The sequence below is a fragment of the Tetranychus urticae genome, chromosome 1 (assembly GCF_039701765.1).
Source record: "Tetranychus urticae isolate SD_2017Ah chromosome 1, NJAU_TeUrti_SD_1.0, whole genome shotgun sequence".
Classification (NCBI taxonomy): Eukaryota; Metazoa; Arthropoda; class Arachnida; order Trombidiformes; family Tetranychidae; genus Tetranychus; species Tetranychus urticae.
Window position 1 is genome coordinate 9088286 of NC_142958.1, and position 13671 is coordinate 9101956.

General features: G+C 30.4%; 4 protein-coding genes across 6 annotated transcripts in view; 3 read left to right on the forward strand and 1 right to left on the reverse strand.

Moving 5' to 3' along the window:
- The first annotated feature begins 287 nt into the window (after positions 1-287).
- On the forward strand, positions 288-8389 carry LOC107365405 (uncharacterized). Its single transcript, XM_025161551.2, has 4 exons — positions 288-572; positions 6514-6719; positions 7101-7236; positions 7719-8389. Exons 1-4 carry the CDS (start codon positions 497-499, stop codon positions 7799-7801), a joined length of 501 nt encoding a protein of 166 aa, XP_025017319.2. The 5' UTR covers positions 288-496; the 3' UTR covers positions 7802-8389.
- Positions 8390-8613: 224 nt separating this feature from the next.
- Positions 8614-9766, forward strand: LOC149094515 (uncharacterized). 2 transcript variants are annotated; one of them, XM_015932913.3, is made up of 4 exons: positions 8614-8781; positions 8839-8936; positions 9007-9164; positions 9242-9766. In XM_015932913.3, exons 1-4 carry the CDS (start codon positions 8751-8753, stop codon positions 9720-9722), a joined length of 768 nt encoding a protein of 255 aa, XP_015788399.2. In that variant the 5' UTR covers positions 8614-8750; the 3' UTR covers positions 9723-9766. The 2 variants fall into 2 exon arrangements, with proteins under 2 accessions (XP_015788399.2, XP_025017270.2); XM_025161502.2 differs by having other exon boundaries at positions 9263-9766.
- Positions 9767-10573: 807 nt separating this feature from the next.
- LOC107365424 (uncharacterized) lies at positions 10574-11726 on the forward strand. Its single transcript, XM_015932893.3, has 4 exons — positions 10574-10752; positions 10809-10906; positions 10977-11134; positions 11205-11726. Exons 1-4 carry the CDS (start codon positions 10722-10724, stop codon positions 11680-11682), a joined length of 765 nt encoding a protein of 254 aa, XP_015788379.2. The 5' UTR covers positions 10574-10721; the 3' UTR covers positions 11683-11726.
- Positions 11566-13671, reverse strand: part of LOC107365425 (uncharacterized) — a 30269-nt gene continuing 28163 nt past the window's right edge. The window contains exons 1-4 of one of the 2 annotated variants that reach the window (XM_015932914.3): positions 12797-13506; positions 12643-12740; positions 12439-12560; positions 11566-12345 (exon numbers count right to left, since the gene is read on the reverse strand). In XM_015932914.3, the coding sequence (XP_015788400.2) occupies positions 11949-12345; positions 12439-12560; positions 12643-12740; positions 12797-13064 (885 nt within the window). In that variant the 5' untranslated portion in view covers positions 13065-13506 and the 3' untranslated portion in view covers positions 11566-11948. Of the gene's footprint in view, positions 12346-12438; positions 12561-12642; positions 12741-12796; positions 13507-13671 lie in introns of those variants that run through there. The other variant, XM_089270313.1, reaches the window with a different exon arrangement.

Below are 13671 nucleotides of genomic sequence, written 5' to 3' on the forward strand. Positions count from 1 at the left end.
TAAAGCTTTTTTAACTTCAAATTTAAATCGTTCAGAGTAAACATGATTATTTTACACCAGTTCAGGTGAATGGTAAATAATTAGATGACATTTCAATTGGATCCAAATGATGAAAATTTTCAACTTTTCAGTGTTGAAAGAAAGACAATTTTTGTACAGAAAAGAGAGAGAAGAGGAAAACGATGAAAATGATGAGAATGATGAAAGAGGAGCAAAGCGACTGGGAGAGCTGGGAGTGACTCTTCACTTCTAATATATCGAGTCATTTCACTCCCAGTTAGTTTAAGAGTTGAGTTGCTCTTTTTGTTGCCTTTGTTTACTCACTCATTCAACTTTCACCAACAATAATCATCATTAAATGATCAACTTTTTCCAATGATCATTAAAGTTAATAACTTAAACATTAACTAATCAGTTGAATCTGATGTTATGTTACAATAAAACTTCAAGTTAAAACTCAAAACTTTGTTCTCTTAAAGTAAAATTTCAACTGTCGATGAAAAGTTTCAAAATGTTAATGAATCATTTATTTATTTGGATAATTTCAATAGTTAATTCAATCTTGTTTAAAGGTAAGCTTTGGATAAATTTTCAATTCATTCCCAATCTGTTCTTCTCCTGATTCCTCTTTTTGCACTGTTAATGAGCCAATTGTGGTTGCAACCTTAATTAATGTTCATCTAACATGGAAAGTGATTGATGAGTTTTGGTTTCATTAATGCATGTTAACTTCATTTTTAATGTGCCTCAGATTGTCAATCAATTCATTGATTAATTTGATATGTTTTCCTGTTCCACAATCAGTTTCAATTATTCGTTAAAAGATTTCATCTAAAAATTGTTTTCTAATATTAACATTATTAAAAGCTAATTTGTATTAGTTAAGATGAATGTTTCTCAACGATAAATTGTTATTAACTTGTTTCCTTGTTTCCCTGAAAAGGTGAATATTTGTGGTGCAAAAGAAAGGGATGAAATGAAAATAAATCAAGTTTGAAATTTGAAATTTTTGCTCTCTTCTTCTGTCAACCTTTCCCTGGTTTTTGGAAACTTTTCACTCTGTGCAAAATGTTTCAAGAGAAATGGTGAAAAGTAAAATTTATGAGGAATGTGTTATGGTGATGAAAGTGTAAAAGTAGAGAAAAGAATCTGTTGAAATAAAGAAATGAATATGGAACAGTGATCATGAGAATATTGAGATTAATATGAATTTCTTAATATTTATTTTTCCCTCTTCTTCACTTTCATCTAAACCAGTGACAAACCTCATTTCTCTTCATATTATCATTTGTGCAAAAAACATTCATCTGTCAATGAATGATTATCGTGAAACAAGTTGAAAAATGGAAAAGAACAATTTCCAAATGAGAATTCCAACATTTTTCCATTTTTACCAGAAACAGAATAGATGTTGAAGGAAAGATGAAACGAATTCATTGTTGATTGGTTTTTCAAATAATTGCATTAGTTTCAAGTTTTCATCTTGCATTTCATTTGAAACTTTTTTTTCTTCTTCTTTTACTGTATCATGTTCGGTCGAAATGATGATTCGAAAAAAAAGAATAAGATTTGAAAATCTTCATGAACCTCATGGAGGTTCAACAAAATCTCAAAGGTAAAAGGTTAAAGCCATTTGACAATGTTTATTGAAATAATTTCAATGTCAATGAGACGTGAGACAGTTTTTTTCCTCTCATTTCAATTTCGATTCAGATTCTTATTTCTCAGCAAATGAAATGAGATGAAATTATATTTTTCTTGGTTTCAATTTTTCCTGTTTTTTCCGTTTACATTTGACACATCAAATGGTAAATGTTATCATTGACAAAATCCAAATGAGCAAAGATTTAATTTTTTATCCTTTTTCGCAATCATTTGCAAAGAGCTCAACATTGGGCTCAACTTTGTGCTCAACATTAACCTTTAAATATCAATTGACGAATCAATAGGCCATTTACAAGATTCACTCAAATTATTATCATTTAGTCTCTTAACTCAATTCTTAATTCACATTCTAACCTGCCTTTTGCGTGATTCACCCAATTTGTTGAAGCAAATGTTCACCTGAATCCAACTCACCGTTAAATCTCACTTCACATGTTCAACTCTCATTTAACTGGAGCACATTAGCAACAATCAAGAATCAACATTAAACATTCAACAATATTCAATTGTTATCGACAGAATGAGAAACAACTTACAATAGAAGAGTATAATTTCGTAGAGAAAAAAATGAGAAAAAAAAGGAAAAGAAGAAAACGTTTCAAGATGTTATTAATAATATAATGATGATTATGGTGAACATTGATATTTATACGACAATAAGTTGTATTGCATCCAATCATTCAGAACATTGCGAACGAAATTTAATCTTATTTCTTGATTCTTTTAAAAATGTCAACATTTAGTCGATGGATCGACATGTCAGTGGCTTCAATCATTGAGATGTAAAACTATTCAATTGTAAATGCTGAAGCTGCGTTTGAATATCTTTATATTATCATTTGTTCAATTAGGTTGATGAAAGTTGTTAATTGATTTGAGCTGTTTGATCGTCAGTTAAGTCCCAAGTCTCATTGCAATAAGATAACTGTACAATCAACATTTTCACAACAAAACTTTCATCTATTCATTATTATCATGGAAACATCTCTGAGCATCAGAAATGAAATCTCACCTTTAACTTTCTTCTCTTCTTCTTCTTTCTTTTCTCTGTCTCTTCCAATTGATTGATGTACAGATTTAATTGGAGTCAAATCAATTGCAATTAGTGAATAAAGAAAAGCTAATAGCTGTTAATACAGTAAAAGTGAATAAACTTGTTTCAAAGTCGACTCCATTTTCATGTAACTTTTAACTAACCCAATCTGGTTTGTTTGTCCAAACCTCAATAGCAACCTTTACCATCTATTATTGGAGTAAACTTTTTATTTCTGTATCAATTGGGAGTGAAAAAAGGATTGCAATTGATTGATAAACTCCAACATCTAATTGATAATGCAATGTCGAGTCAAACTGCAAAAAACAAAGTTATATCAACCTTCAATTAAATTTAGATTCTTATTGTTCAACTTCCATACAACTCATCCAGACTTCAAGCTGAAAAATGTTGAGAGAAACACGATTATTATGTTAATCAGATGCATTATTAACAAAACAAGATGAATTGATCGAGACAATAAGTTTTCTTTGAGAAAGTTTCTTTTTCTTTTTTCCATTGAAAAAAGCTATTCATTATTAAATAAACATTTGACCATTAAACATGATAAGAAGTTGAAGAGTTCAACAGATGAATAAAAGAGAAGAGCAATAAACTGAATTAGTTCATTGAAAGTAACTCTTTTCAATGATTATTATCCATTTGATGACCATTTCAGGCTCAAGTTACATACAAATGTAACTAACCTGTTTATTCAGATGAGAAACTATGTTTGCTCCAATTTTTTGCCTTCCCTCAAACATTCAAAGAAAACTGATGAAAATATTAATTCTGTTTGACCTGAACAACAGCAAAAAGAGTGGATCTGAAAAAAATGATCTTAAATGGTTTGGTAAAACAAATTGTCTTGAATAAAGATCAACTTTCCAAATTGAACTTGAAAATGCACTGAGTTCATCAAATTTATCAGATAAGTTGAATATAATATTTGGTAAGGAAAGGTTGCTCCAGGCTTTCAATATATTCAACTTTTTGCTTGTTACATTCATGTCAAATGCATTATTCCCAAATTGAAACAATTGATTGTTGTTTGTGTTTCAAAGTTACCCTTTGAAATGGTTTTATCAAGCAAAGTTAACTCACAGATCAAATATGATCACTGATCAAAAAAGCTCAGTTTAAGCCTGATTAACATTATTATTATTGTAGAGATAGTTTTTCATGTTTTCAATGCAAAAAACACAACAAAATAGATAAACGCATTTTCATGTCAAAACATAATGTTCACATCATGATTGATGAATCCACTTATCTCTGGATTCACTCTCAATATCTTGCTCAATGTTAACAAAAGTGTCATTAAAGGCAATCAACTAAATTAACCAAATTTCCTTCTTTAATTGTAACTAAATTTGGACACTTTAACCATTCGATTGGAAGCTTTGATTTTTGCTCTCAGAAATAAAAAACTTTTCATTGGCAATCTAATGAAATGCTTGATTCAGTTTAGTTGTGATCTTTTTTAACGAGAAATTTAAGCTTTCTATTAAAATTTAAGTTTACTTTTCATATTCATCCATTATTATTGAGCCTTTTCCTTGTTTACCACCTTTGACTTGTTTTTTTATTCACACTTTTCATGTTCCATGTTTTTCATGTGTTTGTTTTACAACCACCTTGAAAGAGCTGAAGCTCAGGAAGATGGAAGAAGAAGAATGAAAAATGTTGAGCTGCTTATCAATTTTTCCTTGAAACGGATTATGATAACTCATTTTCAATCAATTCATTGGCTCAACTTTTAAGCAACATTTTCTTCATTCATCATTCCTCTCATCACTTACTATTATCATAAGCGGAGCTCCAACTCAATCTACTTCGTGTTGCTATTTTAATGAGCTTTCATACTAATCCTGAAATGAGATAATTCACTTTGAAATATCAAATTTTTAATGTTGTATCAAACTTGCAAAACTTTAAACATTAGTCTGAATTTTCAATCAAAACTATTGATATTATTTTGATTGAAAGTTAACTACAGACGATGCACTTCAAGACAATCATAATCATTGGTCATCAATTGTTGTCATCACATTATTTTAAAAGCTTCATCCATCATCATCTTGGTGAAACAATCATCTAATAGAGTCTGACATCAGCAACTTGGATGGAGAAACCTTTTAGCTTTTGTGGTTTCACTTCATCATTTTCATCACATTACTTGATAGACTCTCAGTAGTTTTCCCACTTGAATCAGTCTAATTGTTAATCTTTCCTATGATTACTAGAAAATGATTAATCACAATTTAGATTGGCAATGCAAAAATTGAAAATTGTCAATTCAACGTTTGCTCAAATTAACAAAATATGTTGACTGCAATGAACACAGAAATACATTTTAAACTGATTGCAATTATTCATTTTGACAAATCAATGACAAGTTTAAACATTGTTATGACTTTTGGATTAATGACTTTATTCAATTGTTGTTAATTGATTTGGAAACTGAAATTAGCCTTTAGTTGAGGTTAGTTGGAAACATTAACTTCTCATTTACACCGTTGTTTGTGATATTGTTAAGGGCAACAATTAATTGTTGGTGAGTTTAAAAAAGAAATGCCAATTTAAGTGATTTCACGTTATCAATCATAAATTTTGTTGACACCAAATTTCATTTCAGTAATCAATTGATTATTCTTGATTATCCAGCTAAACGAGTTTACCTTTTTTGTTCACCAGCAAATTTATATTTCCACCTTTTCCTATTCAATTTTATGGGTTAATCATTAAAAGAGGGAAAAGTGAATATTGTGATTCTCAGATTAGTTTTCACGGGATCCACATTTTTTTATCTTTCAGTGTTTTCATTGATGTTCAACCAAGCTGAAGTCTGAGGGTAAAGATTATGAGTAAATTGTGAATGGTTAAAAGCATTGCTTCTGTTCATCGTTTTGATGATAATCATTATGAAATGATGCGAAAGTTCAGTTGATTGTGATTACACCAAGAAATGAAGAAACAGCTTTTTTTTGTTCTCATTTCCACCTTTGGTTAATATCTGAAAGGTAAATTGACAGAAAATGAAGAAACGGATCGATATTGAAATGAAGTGAATTGGTTGGAAATGCTTTGTCTTGGGTCAACTTTTTCCGTCAAAATAGAGAATCGCATTTTTTTCATTTCACTCTTTTCTTGCATTGATAAAGATAAATTGATTTACAAATTTCAATTTCTTGTCTTTTCTCTGGAAATCTCATCAAATTGCATTGTAAATTACAATCAGTTTGATTCAATATTGAACTTTTCGGTTTCTTCCAACTTTAACTTTAACCATTGACATTGATATTTTCAAATTAATATGTCTTCTGTCAAGCTTTATTTACTATTGTTCAATGTAAATTGATGTTCAATTTCGTTCTGTCTCATTGAACATATTTATTGATTCGCTTTCCTCTTCAATCAGGTAAATAGTAGATGAACAATCATCATCACTGATAACAATTGAAAGTCACTTGAAAATCCTAATGATAACATGCAATTGAGTTGAGAAAAGCTGAATGAACAAGAGTCAAGAGTAAAGTGAAAGGAAGAAGCAGAAGCAATGGCAACTTGAAAAGTCTAATCCAAGATGAGTTGTTATTAGTGGTTACATTCAACTCATTTGACAATGAAATGAAATGAAATTCATTGTTCAGATTATTATTGATGATAAAATAGAATCAGGAAAATAATAATAAAAGTAAATAACAACAAACTTGTAATCTTTTGTTTCTGTTTTTTCCTCTTCTTCTTCACCCAATCCATTCCTTCCTTATATTATAATATTGATAATAATGCATTTTACTCTCTATTTACAGGGATTGATTGTTTACGAATAAGTAAATTTTATGTTCCAACAATCCTTTCCTCTGGTGATTCAACCGAATTCATTTGTAATTACGAATTAGATGGTGATAGTTTGTATTCCCTGAAATGGTACAAAAACGAGTCTGAATTTTACAGATACGAACCAAATAATAAAAATAAGATTCAAATATTTCCATTGCAAGAGATTCCGTTTGAAGTAAGTATTAATTGTTGCAATATATTAATCAAGTTGCAATAAGACTCGAAAGTGTATCTCATCATTGATTGTTCAATCTGTTCAATTAACTGTTCTGTAGTTGATATCGATAAAAATGTTTGATTCGTTGAACTGAAAAGCAGCAAAAAAAACAACAGATTTATCCGATTCAATGGAGCATCAAAGCGATAAATTATAATCACTGTTATTGTTATTAAGTTATCAGTTATTATTTACAGGGAAAATCAAGAGTTTATTCAATTTTTGGCTCTTCCAGCCAATTGTCTTCATCTCTTGATAGACTCATTAAGTTGATTGGATGAAAGTTGAAAGATAATTCAATTAAAAACAATTTTCTTTTTCCTTTCATTGACAAAAAAGGTGTCTAAATCTGTTGGTGGGACAACTTTGGTCATATCAAGAGTTGTACCTGAAACAAGTGGTAAATATAAATGTGAACTTTCAGCTGATGGATCATTTTTAACTGTTCAAAAGGAGCAAATGCTAATTGTAACAGGTAACTTTGTCATTGTCATTCAAAGGATCTTCTGCTTGTGTTGATAACCATGAAGAGGTTCAACATTATCATGATATTAAAGTGTATAAAGAATGAGAATTAACTTCTTACCATTGATTTCAGTGGAAATAGGATTAACCTTTTCTCTCACCATTCATCTTATGGTTTACTTGTTTGGATGTTGATTCAGAATTGCTTTTCTTTTTCTTCCGGAATCATGATTTCTATAGATTCTTCTTCTTAATATTTATATTAATATCATAAGCCATTCTCATTCCAGGTGACAATCAAATTATCATTTCAGCCTTTTGCTCTTTACCTTGATTAAATTTGCAATTGGCTTTGGGTGAAGATTAATTAGTAATTCATGGTTGAACCTTTTTTAAAATTAACTCATTCTTGTGACTTTAATATCTTTTAAGGTGAATCGTTTTTTTAAAACTGAATTTACAAACAATTGATGAATTTCATTTATATTTCAGATGGAACCACTTCATTAACGTCAAACATTGTATTTTATTTGGTTATAACAATCGGCTTTTTTGGCGATTTTCAAACGATTTAATCAGTTATTGATTGTTTTTAAGAAAACTTTTACAACTTGTACAATTGTTCCGGATCAAATGAAAGAAAGTGATCAAGACTATCAACTGTAATCAATCAGCTAAATTGTTTATCCAGGAACAGAGAGCAAGAAGAATGATAAAGATGTAGAAGCAGATAATGAAAGATCCACGTTCAACTCAATCAACAAGTTAGTTTGCAATGGAACTGAAGCTTCAATGAGCAAATCAAAGAATCATGAAGATGAACATCATGAAGCCATGGGAAAGTCAACAAACAGTATTGATGAAGCTCAATTTACTGCCCTAATTAAGTGCCCAAAGAACGTAAACATTAATCTCTTTTTGTGTTCACACTCAACACACAAAGCAAACTAAACCATTTCTTGTTATCTTTACCTTTCAATTCACCTAAAAATTGCTGAACAATTAATCAATTTGGTTTTCTTTGTCATCTTTACCTGTCTTTCATCTTCAATCAAACCCTTCGCAACCTTACATCTTTTCTTACTGATCAATCTTAATTCAATGATGATCAAGATTATCAACACTTTCATGAGCTATGAATAAACAAAATAATTGAAACACAATTCCTTTCATCTTTCATTATCAGTTTTTTATTATTATTATAACTATTATTATATATAGAAAATTATATTATCTATTAATTATGAAGCATTGATTGTCATCTGTCTCTTTATTAAAATAAAAAAACAAGAAGAGGCCCTTCAATATTCCTTGATATCATTGTATTTACAGAATTCAGTTTTCTTTGAAAAGAGCGCTTTTGCTCGAGTCGAAACTTGTTTTTCCACAATATCTTAGTTCTTTTAAGAACAAAAACTTTTTCAAATTTTGTCAGTTTTACTTTTGTTTTCCGGTGAAACAACTTGTTCTTCCACCTGTTTCCTATTCCAAGATTCATATTCATATTGATGTTATTTGTTTAAAATGGAGCAACACAATGATAATTCTAATAAAAGTAAGTTCATTTTACTAAATGAAATAATTCATTCATTGCATTTTTTCTCAATTTTAGCAACATTCAAAGTAAAGTTTTTAGGTGAATATCATGATGTAGTCATTGATTGGAATGATGATAAATATGAATACAAACATCAACAAATATTCGAACAGGTAAGTTATGTTTATTACTCGATCATTGACCAACAACTCATTCCAATTTCATTATTATTTCATTAAATAGCTTGAATCATTGACTGGAATACCAATCAAATATAAAACATCATTCATGCTGCGCGAAACTCGACCTCATCTTCATAAGGATTATCCAAATGCTGAAATCTGGTTCCGATACGGTGAACAAGTCCCTCAACGTCAACTGTACTTTTTCAACAATAGACAGTAATCTTAAATTTTATAATTAATCAAAACATCAATTAGTCCTTTTATGTATTAATTTCTTCTAACTTTTCTCATAGCTCTCCTTTCAATGATATTAGGCTCTATTGTGATTTTGTGAAGGACAACATCCATGATGTATGCATTCAAGATGGCGAACGCTTTCAGCTTAGATTTCATGTTCGTTATGACAGTATGTCTTTGAAACGCATTGGTATTGATTATGATTTGGTACCTGAGACCTGGGTTGAAGAAGGAGTATGCACTGATGCGTTTTGTCAGCATACACAAACTAAAAGTTATTTTAACAGGATCAAAGACCTTGTTACTAATGATGGATTGAATTCACAAATTTCACATCGTATCCAACCATTACAGGAAAACATGCGACAAAACGCCGATATACATTGGTTTATGGAAATGGAAAAGATTTACAGAGAGTTCAATGTTCAACAATGTTTAAGGTTTTATTGCCATCTAATTAATTGGCACGCAAGAATTTATGACGAAGATGGTGTTGTAATAATAAACATAGAACAATATCTAAGAATGCGTGGCTGATTACTTCAATTGAATGAATAAACCTGAAAAATCATGCATCTGAACTTGTTTGAAAATTACCTTTATTTCTTAGACGAGTCATTTAAAGTAAAAGTCAAATTATAAACAGGGAAAGGTATTAGCAGGTGGAGGTCAAGTTTGAAACAATAACTGAATACAATATCAAGGAATAAATATCGATAGTTTTGTCTCAACTTTTATCATTTTATTTATTCATTTTTTTAAATTCATTGAAGAGACTCTTCTTGTTGGTCCAATCAGCCGCGTGTCCTCAAGTAAAGGCATATCTCATCGTCTGACTGTCGCCAAAACCTTTCACGACACATAAGCAAGAAATATTGTAAGACATTAAATTATCTAAGAACCTTATCCCGTTCGATAAATATGTGTGGTTGGTCAAGAGACATAACTTTTGCCCTCAATAGATCATTATTGATAATATCCTTCACCTTGTTGAAAACAGTTTTAGTATTTTTAAATCGACAGAAATAAAAACAGCATTCTCCTTGTGGCACCGAACTTTCAGCTACTAGGTAATAAAAAATTAAAAGGTTATCCGAGTTTAAATTTAAGATTATATTCAATGTGCGGTTATATTCGTTAAGAAATAAACCTTTGCGAGTTAGATGTAGGACACTTGGCCTTTCATCTTTCATTATCAGTTTTTTATTATTATTATAACTATTATTATATATAAAAAATTATATTATCTATTAATCATGAAGCATTGCTTGTCATCTGCGTCTTCATTGTAATAAAAAAACAAGAAGAGGCCCTTCAATATTCCTTGATATCATTGAATTTACAGAATTCAGTTTTCTTTGAAAAGAGCGCTTTTGTTCGAGTAAAAACTTGTTTTTCACAATATCTTAGTTCTTTTAAGAACAAAAACTTTTTCAAATTTTGTCAGTTTTACTTTTGTTTTCCGGTGAAACAACTTGTTCTTCCACCTGTTTCCTATTCCAAGATTCATATTCATATTGATATTATTTGTTTAAAATGGAGCAACACAATGATAATTCTGTTAAAAGTAAGTTCATTTACCAAATGAAATAATCCATTCATTGCATTTTTTCTCAATTTTAGCAACATTCAAAGTAAAGTTTTTAGGTGAATATCATGACATAGTTATTGATTGGAATGATGATAAATATGAATACAAAGAACAACAAGTATTCGAGCAGGTAAGTTATGTTTATTACTCGATCATTGACCAACAACTTATTCCAATTTCATTATTATTTCATTAAATAGCTTGAATCGTTGACTGGAATACCAATCAAATATAAAAAATCATTCATTCTGTATGAAACTCGACCTCATCTTCATAAGGATTATCCAAATGATGAAATCTGGTTCCGACTCGGTGACCAAATTCATCGACGTCGACTGAGCTTTCTCAACAATAGACAGTAATCTTAAATTTTATAATTAATCGAAACATCAATTAGTCCTTTTATGTATTAATTTCTTTTTCCGTAGCTCTCCTTTCAATGATTTTAGGTTCCATTGTGACTTTGAAAAGGACAACATCCATGATGTATGCATTCTTGACGGCGAACGATTTCAGCTCAGCTTTCAAATTCGTTATGACAGTATGTCTTTGAAACGCATTGGTATTTCTTATGATTTGGTACCTGAGACCTGGGTTGAAGAAGGAGTATGCAGTCGCATGTTCTGTCAGCATACACAAACTAAAAGTTATTTTAACAGGATCAAAGATGTTGTTACTAATGATGGATTGAATTCACAAATTTCACATCGTATCCAACCGATAGAGGAAATCGTGCGACATAACGGTGATATACATTTGTTTATGGAAATGGGAAAGATTTACAGAGAGTTCAATGTTCAACAATTTTTATGGAATTATTGCCATTTAAATAATTGGCAGAGTTTTGGTGACGAGGATGGTATTGTAACAATAAACCTAGAACAATATCTAAGAATTCGTGGCTGATTACTTCAATTGAATGAATAAACCTGAAAAATCATGCATCTAAACTTGTTCGAAAATTACCTTTATTTCTTAGACGAGTCATTTAAAGTAAAAGTCACATTTTGAGTTCTGTGACATTATAAACAGGGAAAGGTGGAGGTCAAGGTTGAAACAATAACTGAATACAATAATATCAAGGAATAAATATCGATAGATTTGTCTCAACTTTTATCATTTTATTTATTCATTTTTTTAAGTTTTTGAAGAGGCTCTTCTTGTCGGTCCAATCAGCCGCGTGTCCTCAAGTAAAGGCATATCTCATCGTCTACCTGTCGCCAATATCTTTCATGACACATAGGCAAGAAATATTGTAAAACATTGAATTGTCTAAGAATCTCATCCACTTCGATTAATCTCCGTAGTTGGTCAAGAGACATAAATTTTGCATTCAATTGATCATTGTTGAATATATCCTTCACCTTGTCGAAAACAGTTTTACTATTTTTATATTGACAGAAATAAAAACAGCATTCGTCTTGTGGTACCGAGCTTTCAGCTACTAGGTAATAATAAATTACAGCCTTTTTCTCGCGAATGTCAAAGTGATTTTCATAAGCGAGACGGAAACGTCCTTCAGCATAACTAATTGAATCCAAGATCTGCTCCTTAGTGATAGCAAACCGGCTATGAAAAGGATTGAAAGCAGTCAATATAAATATACTTGTGATAAATTGTTTTGATTAATGATAGAAATGATAACTTAACATTTAATTGTACCTGAGATCGTAAGTTTCATCGCATCTGATAATATGATATTGTGTGTTAAAGGGATCCCACCAAGGCTCATACACATTGATTTCGGCATTACATTGTCTTGGTACTCCAGTTATTGATTCAAGCTGTGAATGAATTTGGAGTGAAAGATTAATTGAGATTTTGATGAGTTATTATTTCATTTCAGTTAAGTTTAAAGTAAGTTACCTGTTCGAATAATTGTTTCCCTTTGCATATATATTTATCATCATTCCAATCAATGACTAAGTCATGATATTCACCTAAAAACTCTACTTTGAATGTTGCTAAAATTGAGAAAAATGCAATTAATGAATTATTTCATTTGGTAAAATAAACTTACTTTTATCAGAATTATCATTCTGTTGCTCCATTTTAAACAAACAAGAAACTAATGCGATCATGGCTGATCGCAAGTTTCTTTTAAGCACCCATGCTAACTGTCTTTTCACGGTAATGTCCACCACCCAATCTAACTCATCCGCCAAATCAACTAAATCAAACATCACTTTTTGTCCACCACTTTCATTACACTTTAACCACTTTAGAGTGGCTTTTTTCACCACATTTTCAAACACTTTTGAGATATGATGGCGATTAATAGTGGACATGCTAGATGGTGTAAAAGTGGTCAAGAGGGTGCTGGCCAATTTTGTTGAGAAAAGTCTTTTTAAAAAGTGATGTTGTTTTGGTTGATTTGGTGGATGTGTTGGATTGAGTGGTAGACAATATAATGAAAAAAGCCTTTCTTTACTCTTTAATCTAATGACAAATTTTTACATAAAATCCTGGTCCAACAATGAGCCATCAACCTGAATAACAAAAAAGTTTTTTCCCCTTTTTCAATGTTATTGAATACGGATTCTACAATTTTTCCCCCAACCTCTATTTTCATGAATATCTCAGAGATCTGAATTCTGAGGCGAGGTTTCCTATTTTTCGTGGATGTAGTTGAATTCGGGCTTTCATGCTGTGTAATTTTTTTTCTTAGAACCCGCTCAGTTTGGCCACAATCTTGACACAAAAATTTGATACATTGACTTTATATATTGTGTAGATAATATCAATATGCATATGAGTCTTGAAATAGGAAACAAGTGGAAGAACAAGTTGTTTCAACTGAAAACAAAAGTAAAACTGACAAAATTTGAAAAAGTTTTGGTTTCTCACAAAGAACTTGGTTATTGGGCAAAACAAGTTTCGACCCAAGCAAAAGCG